The sequence below is a fragment of the Budorcas taxicolor genome, chromosome 10, assembly GCF_023091745.1.
Source record: "Budorcas taxicolor isolate Tak-1 chromosome 10, Takin1.1, whole genome shotgun sequence".
Taxonomy (NCBI): Eukaryota; Metazoa; Chordata; class Mammalia; order Artiodactyla; family Bovidae; genus Budorcas; species Budorcas taxicolor.
In genome coordinates, this window is record NC_068919.1 from 89,944,344 (window position 1) to 89,961,273 (window position 16,930).

The 16,930-nt window shown below is 40.8% G+C and overlaps 1 protein-coding gene and 1 non-coding gene across 2 annotated transcripts; one reads left to right on the top strand and one right to left on the bottom strand.

Moving 5' to 3' along the window:
• Nucleotides 1-1,996: 1,996 nt before the first annotated feature.
• TRNAE-UUC (transfer RNA glutamic acid (anticodon UUC)) lies at nt 1,997-2,068 on the bottom strand. The gene has a single exon. It is a non-coding gene; the product is annotated as a tRNA-Glu (tRNA).
• An 8,305-nt stretch (nt 2,069-10,373) lies between these two features.
• On the top strand, nt 10,374-11,071 carry LOC128054426 (transmembrane protein 126A-like). Its single transcript, XM_052647054.1, has one exon. It carries the CDS (start codon nt 10,465-10,467, stop codon nt 11,056-11,058), a length of 594 nt encoding a protein of 197 aa, XP_052503014.1. The 5' UTR covers nt 10,374-10,464; the 3' UTR covers nt 11,059-11,071.
• Nucleotides 11,072-16,930: the final 5,859 nt, after the last annotated feature.

Consider the following 16,930-nt stretch of genomic DNA (forward strand, 5'->3'; position numbering starts at 1 on the left):
GAGAAGGAAATGGCAACCCACTCCAGTACTCTTGCCTGGAAAATCCCATGGACAGAGGAGCATGGTGGGCTACAGTCCACGGGGTCACAAAGAGTCGGACACAACTGAGCGACTTCACTTTCACTTATAAAAAAAACTTTACATTTATGGTCATTTGATTTTCAACCAAAATTCCAAAACAATTATTAGAATAGTCTTTCTGACAAATGGTTCTGGGATGACTGGATATCTGCCTACAAAAGAATGAGGTTGAATGCCTACCTCGGGTGTGCGTGCTAAGTTGCTTCAGTAGCGTCTGACTCTGTTTGACCCTATGAACTGTAGCCTGCCAGGGTCCTCTGTCCATGGAATTCTCCGGGCAAGAATACTGGAGTGAGTTGCCATGCCCTCCTTGAATGCCTGCCTGTTATCATGTATAACAATTAGCTCAAAGTGGATCACAGACCTAAATGTAAAAGACAACCTAAAATAAGTTATAGAAAACTATAAAACTCTTAGAAGAAAACAAAGGAATACATGTGTATGATCTGACTTAGCAACAATTTACTAGATAACACTTTTTAAAAGCACAAGCAGTGAAAGAAAAATTAGATAAATTGGACGTCACAGTCAAAAACTGTTGCACTTTCAAAGGACACTATCAAGAAAGTAAACCCACAGAATTGGGGGAAGTACTTGCAAGTCATATATATTACAAAGGACTTCCATCTAGAAGATATAAAGATAACCTCTTAGAATTCAACAATAAAAAGTTAAATAACCCAATTTAAAAATCTTAGCCCATAGGCTAAGAATATGAAGAGCTGTGCAAATAAGCTATTCAAATGGCTAATAAGCACATAAAAAGATGCTGAGCATCATAGTCATGCTGCTGCTGCTGTTAAGTCGCTTCAATCGTGTCCGATTCTGTGCGACCCCATAGACGGCAGTCCACCAGGCTCCGCCATCCCTGGGATTCTCCAGGCAAGAACACTGGAGTGGGTTGCCATTTCCTTCTCCAATGCATGAAAGTGAAAAGTGAAAGGGAAGTGGCTCAGTCGTGTCCAACTCTTAGCAACCCCATGGACTGCAGCCTACCAGGCTCCTCCACCCATGGGATTTTCCAGGCAAGAGTACTGGAGTGGGGTGGGAAACACAAATCAAAATCATGATGTGAGACCACTTCATGTCCACAAGGATGAATAACATTTTAAAAGCCAGACAAGTGACGGTGAGGACGTGAAAAAATAGAAGTCCTCATATATTGCCGCTAGAAATATAAAACAGCGTAGCCACTTCAGAAAACCACCTGAGAGCTCCTAAGGTGTTGAACATAGAGTCGTCATATATGGACTTAGACTCAGTCATGTCCGACCCTCTGTAACCCCATGGACTTGTAGCCCACCAGGCTCCTCTGTCTGCGGGATTCTCCAGGCAAAAGTACTGGAGTGGGTTGCCATTCCCTTTTCCAGGAGATCTTCCTGACCCAGGGATCAAACTCGGGTATATCCCACTGCAAGCAGACTCTTTACCATCTCAGCCACCAGGGAAGCCCATCTGATGACCAGGGAAGAGTCATCATATGATCCAAAAATGTCATTCCTAGTTATATATATCCAAGGGAAACAGAAACTTTGTGTCAACACAAGAACTTGTACATGAATATTAACAGCAGCATTCAAAATAACCTAAAAGTAGAAATAACCCAGATGCTCATCAACTGATGAATGCATAAACAAAATGTGTTACATCTGCACAGTGGAATACTATTCAGCAATGAAAAAGAATGAAGCAGTAATACATACTACAACATGGATGACCCTCAAAAACATTAGATCGTCACACAAAGTCACATTACAGTCACAAAAGACTATATATTATATGATTTCATTTATATTAAAGCTTCAGAACAGGCAGCTCTATAGGGACACAGTTAAAATCTTTGAAATGTTCACTTTGTTCATTTGTTTGTTTTTGTTGTTGTTTTTGGCCATGCCAGGCAGCTTGCGGATCTTAGTTCCCCAGCCAGGGATTGAACCTGGGCCATGGCAGTGAAAGTTCCAAGTCCTAACCCCTGGACCTCCAGGGAATCCCCTGAATTCTGCATTTTAAACAATAGATGACTGTTATGGTATGCATATTCCTTTCGTACCCATCTTTGACGTTAGGAAAGTCATATGTCTCTCACCCTTAATACACTGTCATATTTTTCTAACCCAGCCAGTAACCCAGATTTCTAGTAGGAGTTTTTTCATTCAATAAATGTTAACCTCTTTTTCAGTTGCTTGGGAAAATTTTAGCCAGGATATTTCAGTCTACTTGTCTTTAGAGTAGGTTTGAAGGACTTTCTAAAATATAGAATTAAGACCCTAGGTAATGAAGCTGCAGAGCTACCTACAAAAAGACTAAATTATAGGAAATTTGAAAAAGACTAGTCAGGGCTATTGCAGGTCATAGTTTCTACAAACTGTTAGAAAACGAACTGGCAATAACATAACAAAAATCTTAAAATATTTACACCTTCGACTTGTGTAATAATCCACAGTAAAGTCATTATGAACAAGGATATTCATCTTAACTCTAATGACTAAAATGTAGAAAAATCCTAAAAATCCAAATAAAAGAAAATCAACGTAAGACTCCACATAAACAGTCAAGTGATGTTTTAGAAACACTAAAATGTTCATAAAGAGTTTTTAGTTACATTATACCATAGACATTTTCTCATTTATTATGTTCTAGGCCAGGGACTGGCAAGCTATGTTAGCCCATGGGCCAAACATATTCTGGCCACCTGTCTATATATGGCCCATAAGGTAAGAAATCATTTTTACCTTTTTATGACTGAAAAAAGATCTAAATATTTTGTTATACAGGAAAAATAGATGAAATTCCAATTTCAGCCCCATAAATAAAGTTTTATTGGGAACACAGCCAAGCTCGTACGGTTATGTATTTTTCATGGTTTATTTGACACAACTGTAGAGTTGAATAGATGTGAAAGAAATTTTGTGGTTCACAAAGCCTAAAACATTTATTATGTGGCCCTTTACAATAAAATTGTTGCCAAACTCTGCTCTAGGAATCAGTGCTATTTCAGGTTGGTCTGATTCCAGAGCTCCTTCCTCCATGCCTTGCTGCTCTCTAATGTGCATATGGGGTCCATATAGTAGTGAGAGAAAATTACCCTCATGAGAACAGTATCTGGCCCATGATAGACACTCAATATTTTTTGCATGAATAAATGTGTGTATGGATACTGATGCACACAGAAGGATTCACATGGAATAAGCGTTCTTGAGTAGTCTTATGTCAGTCTGTCTCTTGGCATCATCTTCAGAAAAGTGGACTTCCCTGGTAGCTCAGACAGTAAAGAATCTGCCTACAATACAGGAGACCTGGGGGTTCCATCCCTAGGTCAGGAAGATCCCCTGGAGAAGGAAATGGCAATCCATTCCAGTTACTCTTGCCTAGAGAATCCCATGGACCGAGGAGCCTGGTAGGCTACAGTCCATGGGGTTGTGAAGAGTCAGACCTGACTAAGCAACTTACACTCACTCACTAAGAGAATTAGCCACTCAGTGAAGAAGCCAACAATTGCTCGAAGGAGGCTTCGGCTTCCTTATGACAGTCACAGTGTCGGTCGCTCAGTCATGTCCAACTTTTGTGACTCCATGGGTTGTAGCCTACCAGGCTCTTTGTCCAAGGGATTCTCCAGGCAAGAATACTGGAGTGGGTTGCCATTTCCTTGTCCAGGGGATCTTCCCAACCCAGAGATTGAACTTGGGCCTCTTGAACTGAAGGCAAACTCTTTACCATCTGAGCCACTAGGGAAACCCTATTGTGAGATGATGCCCTGTCTTAAGATCTTCTAGAGTCATGGAATAATGGGGGAAAAGTCTTCTCCCACTGAAGTCTGATTTCCAAGAGGGCCCTTCTGACCCTCCTGAGTTCAACAAGCCAGCATACCCATTGGAATTAATGCTGCTTAGTCCAGAGGCAATGAAATAGAAACTTCTGGTACAAGTTGTCTATACCTAGGCCACTAGCAACATGTGGCTCTTGAAATTTGCATACAAATTAACTAAAATTAAATAAGATCAGTATTTTAGGTCCTCAGTCACACGCCACAGTTCAATTGCTGATTCACAGCTAGTGGCTTTTGTTTTGGATGGTTCAGAATAGAACATTCCCATCATCACAGAAAGTTCAACTGAACAGTACTGCTCTAGAAAACAGAACTGCTCTTTCATGCAATTGATAGTATGGTGTAGGGTTGAGCATTTTTGTCCTAAGTCATCTGTGTAATTTGTTAAGCTTCTGTTCCCAGTATTCTCCATGATGACACACCTCTAAATTTAGAAATCATAGGGAGAGGAGATTTGCTTTCCCAAATTCTGTTTTCCGAATATCAAGAATCTCTACATATCTCTTACTTTATGCTTGAGACCCAGAGATTAGACATGGCTCTCCATCTCACATTAGGGACACAAAGGCGGACTTTGTCTTAATTCTTAATTCTTCTCCTGCAATTATGATACAGGAAAGTCTGTGGATACACATTGGCAATCAGTTCTTTCCTTTCTTTACTTCTCCATTGTGTGTTCAAATCCTTGTGGACTATAAATCAAGTAATTGTTGAATGTGTCCTGGCTTGCAACTTGACTTAACACTTTTCTCTAATCCCAAGGCCTTTTATCCAGACTGAGAGTACTTTATATTTCTGTACTCACTAGAACATCTCATTCTCCTGGGTAGATGATAGAGATTAAAATCTGCTCACAGATGGAAAGTCAAGGGAAGGAGACTACATGGTCACTTTATGACACTCACCATTCTGAGAACTGAATCCACTAAACCAACAATAACTGATCCAGTGCTAAAATTGATGACTTGAACTCTAAAGAACATTCCTCATCCAAAAATTTTATGCAGGTATTTTTAATTTCTGGAACTACTTTCTACATCTGTGGAAAAGGGCAAGCAAGTCTGTTTTCTCTCATTTCCTTCTTTTTAGGAATTGCAAAAATAATGAATACTCTTTTTTTTTTTAATTTAAGCAAGAATGAAGGAAAAAAAATCTAAAAATCACTTGCTAATTAATTTACTTTTTCATTCAAGGAAATGAAAACATTTATTAAATGCTTATTACATGTCAAAGACCTTTTTATTTAGAGACAATTTCCCACTTGACCTGTTTGTGCTTACCCTTCCCTTTGTATACATTTGGGAGATAGCATGATATGCTGGAGACAGCATGAGCTTCAGCATCAGACCAATGTGTGTGTCTAAATCCTGACTCCAGCACTGTGTGAAGTTGGATAAGTCATTTAAACACTCTGAGTTTCATTTCCTTACATGTAAAATCAGTGTGTTAATAGAGCATGCAGGCTTCCTAAGGATTTGAATAATTTCTGCTCTGCTGGGCAGTAGCTAGGCTGTGCCGGTCACAAACCCACTAGCCCCACCCAGATCTTTGTTCTCCACCAACCTGGAGTGACACAATTAAGCAGGATCTTTTTTTTTTTTAAATCATAAAAAGATGGCTGGAGTAGGGAATCAGGGAATATGAGCCACTGGGATAGTGGCCAAGTTTTTCCAAGATTCTGAGAGGGAGGACAGATTTCTTTTTCCCAGGCCAAACTTGCAAATTCCCAAGTGTATCACCAACTACAAATCCCTCCATGTTAACACACCATTCAAGGCTATTAATGTTAGGTTCTCAAGCAAGTCGTAGACTCAACACAGAGGAGGATGTATGCAGGGCAAGTAGGGCTGTGTAATCTTAAATTATAGTGAGTTAAATGGGAGCCTTTGAGAAATGATTAGGTTTATCCATAGTATTTGCAGGTCTCTCTTGCCAGCTCACATACTGCGGCCACAATGAGAACGAAGGAATCATGGAACCTTCCATACAGCCTTGCCAATTCTCTTTTTTAGTAGGAAGCTGATTATTCAGTTTGGAAATTAACCCAGATTCCTTGTTTCTCTTTCTGCCTACTTTCCTCCACTGTTTTCTGATCAGTTGGCTTATTAGAAGCTCTGCCAGAGGGTAGAAAGGAACACGTTCAGGAAGCACTGAGTCAGTGTTTCATTGTTTTCTGGTAACACAGATAAAAGTTATTTGGGAGACTATACTCTAAGATTGTCCTTTACTCCTGATTATGCAAATGACAGATCAATCAAAGCCCTGGTAGGATTATCTGGTTTTCTACACTAATACTCCATTCTTTAGAACTGGACATTCAGGAGTTACCATCTCCTTTTCCCCTCATTACCATGGACAAATTAAAATCTGGGTGTACCAAAACTCTCCCAGAGGTTTTGTATTTATTTTTAGCTCTATGCATTGATCTGAAACTAGTTTAGGAAAACAAAACAACAAAAAAGTGAATTTCATCTTTGAACTGATGAGAACAATTTAAAACATACTGAATAACATAGGGAGTTTCCAATGTGTAATAAGCCAACAGTTGATATAGTTTACTTTCCTGCCTTATAACTTGATTTGATGAAAAGTATAGCTGGCTTCTCAGAAAACGTTAAAGGACATTATTTTCTAACCACCTAGCCACCATGCAATATTTATTGTTACTGCAGAGACATTTTTCCCCCTTAGCCTCAGCCTGAGATCATTTTATGCCCTAAAGCACATCACAGTATGCCCTGAAGCATTCCTGGGAATCAGAAGTGAATCTTTAAATCATCTAATTTCACATCCCAGCAGCTATGGTTTGGTCAATATCTGTGCAGAGTAGACACTGAGTCAAAGGTTAAAAACGCAAAGACAAAAACTCCAAACTGAGTGGAATAAATAACTTGTCTTCAGGTGGAAAGAGTCTGTATTTTTGTCAACTTTGCTTCCATAATACCCATTTCCAGAAACATTAGCATCTCAACATCCACAGAAAAACCCTCCTGAAGTACTTTTAGAATAATTAGGCACTGTCTTTATTACATGTGAGTTGTCAAATAGAAAGAGACATGGCTCTGGAGTCTGCTTCTAGGTGATCTATCACTTTTGGTCTTTATTTGTTCAAATTTGAAGATTATTGCTTTTTATATTGCCTGTGAGCCCTTGGAAGCTAAAAATGAGATTCAGCTATCAAGATCTAGACAAGCTATTGATTCAGAATCCTTTAAAAGTGCTCAAATGTGCAGATTCAACTGCAGCCATACACATAATTTTATTTTATTCTTAAAATGATAGAATATACATGGACTTTGGAGAATGGCAAAAATGGTTGTGTGACTTTCATCAATTTAATTAGGCCAAGTCTTTTGTTTTGCATAAAGGATCTAGAAATACTTATTTTGTAAGATGTTTGTGAAGTATAACACAGTTCTCATTGTAAACTTTCCAGAATATTACCTGTTATATGAGAGACAGGCAAATTTTCCCTCTCTTTATAAGCAAACTTGAAAAGTTAGTTGAATATCTTTTTCTTATGTTATGGGCTAAAGCACATCACAATTCAGAAAAATAAATTTTCCGGAGTGTTTTTGAAGTGTCCAAAGAAGGAAGATTACTTTGTTTGGGTTTGGTTTATTACTTCTGTGTGAGGTCCTGCTCTGTACACATGGTAGGCTTGTTGTGGTTGTTGTTTGGTTCCTACGTCATATCCAACTCTTTGCAAGCCCGTGGTCTGTAGCCTGCCAGTCTCCTTTGTCTATAGGATTTCCCAGGAAAGAATACTGGTGTGGGTTGCAATTTCCTTCTCCAGGGGATCTTCCGGACTCAGGGATCGAACCTGTGTCTTCTGCATTGCAGGAGGATTTTTTTTTACTGCTGAGCCACCGGGGAAGCCCACACACAGCAGGCTAACCATTCAATATTTATCTCTATCTGGACTAGAGCAATAGGAGCTGACTCTCTATTATCCACTCCATCCCCAAAGTATTCACTCAAGTAAATACTAATAAATTTATAACTTCTGTCAGTGATGGGGTCAGGAGTAACCAATCCTGGACAAAGAGGTATTAGGGCAGGGACCTCCCTGCTGGTCCAGTGGCTAAGACTCCATGCTCCCAACGCAGGGGACTCGGGTCCCATCCCTGGTCAGGGAGCTGGACCCCACAGGCTGCAACTAAGAGTTCTCATGCCACAACTAAAAATCCTGCAGGCTTGCAGCTAAGGCCTGCCGCACCCAAACAAATACATCAAGTAAATTTTTAGAAACAGATATGGGGCATATTTAGAAGCGAGGACACTTGCTAAGAGATTGCCACATGATATAATAACTTCTCTCCTACCTCTGGATTTGGTGATTTGGGGGCATCACTCTCAGAGTTATAGCAACTATTTTGTGACTAGCATAAGAATAACACAAGATCCAGGGGTGGCAGAGAGGTCTCCTTGATGACATCATGGAGTTGCTGAAACAACCAATCCTGGAGGCCACCCTGCTCCTGGACTTTTTATATATGAAATGAAACATGTCCTTTTGTAAGTCAGTCTGAGTAACTTGGATTAAACAAAACAAAACATCGTTCTAACTAAAAAGAGTAGCCTCCAACTGATCTCCTTGCTTCCAATGTTTCCCCTCACAGTTTATTCTCAACACATCAGCCAAAGTCATCTCTTAAACATAGATCTTCTCCTTTTCTGGCTTAAAATCACCTGGTGGGCTCCTCTGACCTTTAGAATAAAATTCAAAATCAGTATCAAGTCTTCTGTAAGCCACCTTCTGTAAGTAACTCCACAGGGGCCTCCAGTAAGGCGGACGGCAGCGTCCTGGGTGCCCTGGCCTTAGTCCACTTCTCCACCATCGGCTCCTATCCACCTTATCTTCTTCAGCTCAGCTGCAGCCAAAGTGGCCTTCTCCATATTCCTTAAACAGCTCTTCCTCACCTCAAGGACTTTAGTCTTGCTGTTCCCTCTGCCTGGAATTCTCTTTTCCCAGTTCTCATGTCATTCTCTTCTCAGCTCAAAGTCAGCTTCTAGAGGAGCCTTAATCATCCTATGAAGAATGAGAATTCCAAAAAGAAGAGCTTACCTACTCAACTAAACCTAGCTCTCTACCTCATTAGGCTACCTTATTTTCTTCACAGCATATATCATTATTTGAAATCATATTATTCATTTGATTTCCACACTAAAATGAAAACTCCATAAGAGCAGAGACCCTGCTTGCCATCTGTGCCCTTGTATCTCCAAATCCTTGATTAGTGTCAAGGATATAGTGTTAGTAGCTCAGTCATGTCCAACTCTTTGTGACCCTATGGACTGGAACCTGCCAGGCTCCTCTGTCCATGGGACTTACCAGACAAGAATATTGGAGTGGGTTGCCATTTCCTTCTCCAGTCGAGGATATAGTAGGCATTCAATAAATATCTGTGGAATAAATGAATGGAAGGACTAGTGTTGGTACAGGAGCAACTCAACCTGAGACAAATAGACAATGCAGAAAGATGAATCAAATGAGACAGGGAGAAAATATTCAAGAAAAGTCTTCACAGAGTAATTACAATGTAATAAGTATAAACAGAAACATGCATTACAAAAGAAATAGTTATAAATATCAATGGCTAAAAGCCTAGCTCTGAGAGAAGAAAAATAAATGGATGCTGTTTTAATACAACAACAAATCTTAATATGAAGAGGAAGACATGGTACCCAGATTCCAAGGGGAAGTTCCCAGGGAGGAGTAAGCCCCATCAGCCCAAGAAGTCAAAAGGACCTGAAATCTAAATTGAAAGGCCCACAAGTGTGAATTTAATTGTAACTGATCAAAGACAAAAAATTGGAATTATATAGTCCCTCTCTTCTTTCTGGGGTGAAAAAATAAAAAAAGATTGGAAAGAGATATGGGCTCTGTCTCTAGGAAACTGCTGTAAATTTAGAACAGTATGTAAATATGGGGGGCACACTATTTTAAAAATACCCTTTTAAATAGTATTAGGATGACATGCTCTTTGAAAGAAACATACTATAAGTTAGGGAATTAGGAAAATGAACACAAAGTACAGGGAAAGAGATAAGGAGCCCAATGAAATATTAAGAGTTATCTCCTCCATTCATACAACAGTATACTCAAAAATCAGTTATACAACCAAAAGGAAAAGTGTGAGATATGCCAGGAAGCAGTGAAAACACACTTGAGAGGAGGATCAAGATGCAAGCACTTTTTAACATATATTTTAAAATGCATCAGTAAAGAGTTAAATTCAAAAGTTTAAAACAGTGAGAGATCCCCATCCACATAAGTGGCTGGAAAGAAGGACAAAAAAAAGCACTTTTCATGGACTTCAAGGAACATAGAAAAATAACAATTGGTTTAGGAAAATGTACAGTGGTCTTTCTGAACAGCTGGTTTCCAACCAGAGCTCAGCACCTATGACTCTATGGTTACATAAAAGATAGCCGTTAGGGCGCCCAAAATGGCCGCGTCCGGGCGACTCGAGCGGAGCGTGGCGTGAGCCCTCGCGGGGCCAGGGAAGAGCCGCGGAGGCCGCGGCTGCACGGAGGAGCGCGTAAGGCTCAAGATGGAAAATCATGAACCAGATGGTACGATCATCAAGGAGAACTTAATTGATATCATAGCCAGAAAAATTAACCAACTCCCAGAAGCAGAAAGGAATCTGCTTGAAAATGGATCAACTTATGTTGGACTTAATGCTGCTCTCTGTGGCCTAATAGCAAATAGCCTTTTTCAACGCATCTTACATGTGACACAGGCTCGTATAGCTGCTGGCTTACCAATGGCAGTGATCCCATTTTTGACAGCAAATGTATCTTACAAAGGTTTTGTAAGTTTACCTTTGAATACAGGTGATCTGCATTGTGAAACATGCACCGTAACACGAGGCGGATTGGTTGGTCTTGTTTTTGGTGGCCTGTACCCTGTTTTCTTGGCTATCCCTGTGAATGGTGGCCTAGCAGCTAGGTATAATTCAGCCCTGCTACCAGAGAAAGGAAACATCTTAAATTACTGGATTAGGATTTCTAAGCCTGTCTTTAGAAAGATGTTATTTCCCATTTTGCTCCAGACTGGGTTTGCTGCATACCTCAGGTCTAGACAATATAAACTACTTATAAAGGCTCTTCAGTTACCAGAACCTGGCCTAGAAATTGAGTGATTGTTAAGCAAATCTGTACACAAAAATAAAACTATAAAAATAACCTACATCTGATTATGAATAAACAGAGACTTGTACATTAAAAAAAAAAAAAGATAGCCATTAAGTTAAGGACAGCACTGCCACTATAAATAAACCAAAGGGAAAATATATTAAAACAGTAGTCTTCAAAAACAAACAAACAAAAACCTTAGAAAAATGATGCTCACCTAGCAGACACAAGAAAAGAGGAAAATAATGAAGTCATCTGTCAACTTCCCTGGATGTCCAGTCGCTATGACTCCATGCTCCCAACACAGGAGGCCGAAATTTGATCCCTTCTCAGGAAACTAGATCCTTCTGTCACTCGACTATGTTAGCCTCTAGACTCTTCTCCCAGTAGTCTCTCCCTCTGAGAGCTATCCCTCCTCGTAGCTTCAACTATTAGTTCCAGGCAGACAAAAGTCAATATTATGGATCTTACCTCTCCTCCAGGAGTTGGTGATGGACAAGGAGGCCTGGCATGCTGCAGTCCAAGGGGTCGCAAAGAGTCCAACATGACTGAGCAACTGAACGGAACTGACCTCTCAGTCGGTCGACAACATTGGTAGCTGAGAGTACTGGTTCTGAGCTGTTGGCCTGAGGGAAACTTTAAACCCTACTACCCTACTACCTCTTAATTATACTACAGACAAGTGAGAAGAGACCTACTCCTAATGATTGGAGGAGGCCTATGGACACCTTATCTTTGACAAAGGAGGCAAGAATATACAATGGAGAAAACACAATCTCTAACAAGTGGTGCTGGGAAAACTGGACAACTACCTGTAAAAGAATGAAACTAGAACACTCTCTAACACCATACACAAACATAAATGCAAAATGGATTAAAGATCTAAATGTAAGACCAGAAACTATAAAACTCCTGGAGGAAAACACAGGCAAAGCACTCTCTGACATAAATCACAGCAGGGTCCTTTATGACTCTATGACCCAGAGTAATGGAAATAAAAGCAAAAATAAACAAATGGGACCTAATTAAACTCAAAAGCTTTTGCACAATGAAGAAAACTATAAGCAAGGTGAAAAGACAGCCTTCAGAATGGGAGAAAATAAAAGCAAATGAAGCAACTGACAAAGAATTAATCTCAAAAATATACAAGCAGCTCATGCAGCTTGTACCAGAAAAATAAACGAGCCAATCAAAAAACGGGCCAAAAAACAAAACAGACATTTCTCCAAAGAAGATATACAGATGGCTAACAAACACATGAAAAGATGCTCAACATCACTCATTATCAGAGAAATGCAAATCAAAACCACAATGAGGTACCATTTCACACCAGTCAGAATGGCTGCGATCCAAAAGTCTACAAGCAATAAATGCTGGAGAGGGTGTGGAGAAAAGGGAACCCTCTTACACTGTTGGTGGGAATGCAAACTAGTACAGCCACTTTGGAGAACAGTGTGGAGATCCCTTAAAAAACTGGAAATAGAACTGCCATACAACCCAGAAATCCCACTGCTGGGCATACACACTGAGGAAACCAGAATTGAAAGAGACACGTGTACCCCAGTGTTCATCACAGCACTGTTTATAATAGCCAGGACATGGAAGCAACCTAGATGTCCATCAGCAGATGAATGGATAAGAAAGCTGTGGTACATATACACAATGGAGTATTACTCAGCTATTAAAAAGAATGCATTTGAATCAGCTCTAATGAGGTGGATGAAACTGGAGCCTATTATGCAGAGTGAAGTAAGCCAGAAAGAAAAACACCAATATAGTATACTAACACATATATATGGAATTTAGAAAGATGGCAACAATGACCCTATATGCAAGACAGCAAAAGAGACACAGATATAAAGAACAGACTTTTGGACTCTGTGGGAGAAGGCAAGGGTGGGATGATTTGAGAGAATAGCATTGAAACATGTATATTACCATATGTGAAACAGATCACCAGTCCAGGTTTGATGCATGAGACAGGGAGCTCAAGGCCGGTGCACTGGGACGACCCTGAGGGAGGGGATGGGGAGGGAGGTGGGAGGCGGGTTCAGGATGGGGGACACATGTACACCCATGGCTGATTCATGTCAATATATGGCAAAAACCACCACAATACTGTAAATTAATTAGTCTCCAATTAAAATAAATATATTAATTTTTTTAAAAAAGAATACTGGAGTGGGTTGCCAGTTCCTTCTCCAGAGGATCTTCCCAATCCAGGAATCAAACCCAGGTCTCCAGCATATCTCCAAGACCATTTCCAAATAACGTATACATGTGACTTTCTAGAGAACCAGTATTTGGACTGTTGCTGCTGCTACTGCTGCTAAGTCACTTCAGTTGTGTCCGACTCTGTGCGACCCCAGAGACGGCAGCCCACCAGGCTCCCCTGTCCCTGGGATTCTCCAGGCAAGAACACTGGAGTGGGTTGCAATTTCCTTCTCCAGTGCATGAAAGGGAAAGGTGAAAGTGAAGTCGCTCAGTCGTGTCTCTTAGTGACCCCATGGACTGCAGCCTACCAGGTTCCTTCCTTCATAAGATTTTCCAGGCAAGAGTACTGGAGTGGGGTGCCATTGCCTTCTCCGAGTATTTGGACACCTACTGTATATTTGGACACCTGTAGTTCAGCAGGCCAGTTGCATTGGCAGGAGAAGCAAAGACAATCTACAGAAAGAGAACAACCCGGGCAGCTGAGTCAAGAGACATCTGCCATTCTTTCCCTGTTTCCCCTGACCCTCCCTCAACACTAGAGTTCATCCACCTTGAAAAGAGAATGAGAGAACCAGATCATGACCCTAATTACCAACCCTAATATACCCACACACAGTGCCAGGCCAGGAGTAGGTGAGGAGTGAGGAGAAATCACCACTTTCTCCCTTCAGGTCTCTTGAATCCTAGATGTAGCTGTTGATCTGGGAAGGAAAGGTCTTACTCTAGTAAGACTGGAGTTGTGAATTGATTCATCTTTTAACACCAAAAGTGACTGTAAGTTATAATTCTGCTCAAGACACGGCTAAGGAATTTATAACTAGGAAAGGAAGGGGGCTGCAAGATAAGACACTGAGGAAAGTGTTTAATCAAAAATAAGTCCTGTTTCATCTTTAAGCTGACCTAGTTGAAACTGGTCAATAAATTGGGTTCTGCCTGCAGTGCAGGAGACCTGGGTCTGATCCCTGTATTGGGAAGATCCCCTGGAGAAGGAAATGGCAAACCACTGCAGTGTTCTTGCCTGGAAAATGCCATGGACAGAGAGCCTGGAGGGCTACAGTCCATGGGATCACAAGGGTTGGACATAACTTAGCGACTAAAACACCAATAAATTGGAAGTTTCAAATTCTGGACTGTCCACTGGCAGCTGTTGACCTTAGGCAAGTTACTTAACTTACTTTTGTCTTATCCATGAAATGGGAATTCATGAGACAAGACATATAAAGCACTTAGGGAAAGGGATGAATAATTCCATAATGTGTTCAATTCACACCAGCTTTCATCATTAGAATTCACATTATCTCATATTCACCTTAAAATAAATGTGCCTGGCAATAAGTGGTGATGGGATTAATAGGGGACATAAACTCAAATGCATTGCAAGGCAATGGTTCAGTTGCTAAGTCATGTCTGACTCTTGTGACCCCATGGACTATATCCTGCCAAGCTCTCTGTCCATGTGATTTTCCAGGCAAGAATACTGGAGTGGTTTGCCATTTCCTTCTCCAGGGGATCTTCCTGACCCAGGGATCGAAACTAGGTCTCTTGCACTGCAGGCAGATTCTTTACCTAGTGAGCTACCAGCAAAGCCCATTCTAAGATATGGAGTGTCCAAAAGAAAATGTAGGGAAGCAAAGGAGCTGGAGAGTCGATGACCCACCTAATAGATTCAAATTCAAATTTTTAAAAATCTAAAGGGCCAAACAAAACTACTCTACAGATAAATTCTGCCTTGGAGACTGCAGTTTCCAGCGTAATTTCAAGATCTCACTCAACTTTAACCTGGACTGACCACCCAGTCAGCTTTGACCATCTCCTCCATTTGTTGCCTCTTTACCCTGTCAATTCCCACATCCTATTCCTGCCTCCATTCAACGAATCCTTAGCCTTCTTTCCAAAATAAATTCTGAATACTTTCTCTCTCTGCCCACTTCCACACCTGTATTGGTCAGCTATTCCTGCAAACCCAGAGTCTTCAAAGATATATTTTTCTTGTTCACTGCCCTGATGGTCAGCAGAAGCAGATTTGCTTCCATCTAAGTTGGCTGGGCTCCAGGCTTTAGATCAGGAACAAATTTACATCATATATCCCTCATCATTCTTAGGCCAGCAGTTATTTGTGGCATCTGCTTCCTGTGGCAAAGGGCAGGAGCACAAGAGGTCATACAAGGAAAGCACAATTTCTCACATGGTCTTAGCCCCAAACTGGCCAACTGTGACTTCTGCCCACATTTCACTGGCCAAAGCAAACCATGCAGCCAGTCTCAACATCACCAAGGGTGGGAAGTGTTGCAAAATCATACGCCAAAGAGGTAAATATATAATTCTAGCAAAGGCAGGGTTCGTTTGTGGAGTCTAGCAAAGGGAGGGTTCATTGTGCCAATGAACGAATCAATTGGCAAAATCCCATCCTTTGGACCCAATTATTCATGTACTTATCATGCTCAAATTACATTTAAACCCTGCCCTGATAACACTTCCCAGATGGCACAGTGGTAAAGAATCCGTCTGTCAATACAGGAGATGCAAGAAATGTGGGTTTGATTCCTGGGTTGGGAAGATCCCCTGGAGAAGGAATTGGCAACCCACTCCAGTATTCTTCCCTGGAAAATCCCATGAACAGAGGAGCCTGGCGGGCTGTAAGTCCATGGGGTCGCACAGAGTAGGACATGACTTAGCAACTGAACATGCAAGCACACAAATAATGCAAGGATGGTGACATGTGGGGCAGAATGGCACCCAACCACAGTCTAATGGCAACTCCAGTTGACTTAAGTGACCTGCAGCCTTTCACAGAGCTACTTGACTAATCCAGCCTCAATCAGCAGACCCGTAAGTGTGAAAACAAGTGCTCATATTAGACACTGAGTTTGGGAGTTATTAGGTAGTATTATGTGGCCTTGATGATTAATAGAATGAACTTTCTCATAACTTTTCTATGTCCTTGACATGACTTCAACACTTTCTCAATCTTTTTACATCCTCCCTGTGTCTCAGATTGACCCAAAGCTTCTCTCAGTTCCTATATCTTCATCTCATCTCCAATAATGTCTACAGAGGCTAAGCTACTTTGTACTTTAAATATAGTCATTCTGTGTATTTTTGAAAACTTGTTATTCACTCACATTTCAACAGAGATTTTTGAATCCTCACTATATGAACAATGACAAGAGCTGGGAATACAAGGATGAAAACAGAATCCAGTAGCTTGGACTATACAGTCTAGCAGAAATAAAACAGTAACAATTAAGAAGGTACATGAAAGCTCTAATTCCAATACATCAGTCTTAGCTGCTTAATTAAATTTTAAGCTAAAGCAAAGAGTTAAAGGTGAGGGTTATTTTATTCTTTCCTGATCCCCTTATAGTACTAAGAAACAGAGTTTAGGGTAAGTTTTCAATAAGCCGTTGATTGTTTTGTTATTAAATGACCCCTGTATCCCAGCTGCCTTTGTGCTGTGTCTAGCAGCTGAGTCTTTCATCCACTGTCCCCAGTCAAACATTTGCTAAATGGTTATTATGTGCCAGACATTGTGCAAGGCCCAGGTGGTCCTGGCTGTCAAGAAGAGTAGAGTCTGCCTGAGGCAGACATGTATACACATAAATATGATAGCACTTAAGACACAAGATACTGGGAGAGCAAAGAAGAGTGCCAACGTTCATTTAGGAA

Coding starts and splice junctions, on each gene's coding strand:
- LOC128054426 (XM_052647054.1), top strand. CDS start 10,465: ATGGAAAATCATGAACCAGATGGTACGATCATCAAGGAGAACTTAATT.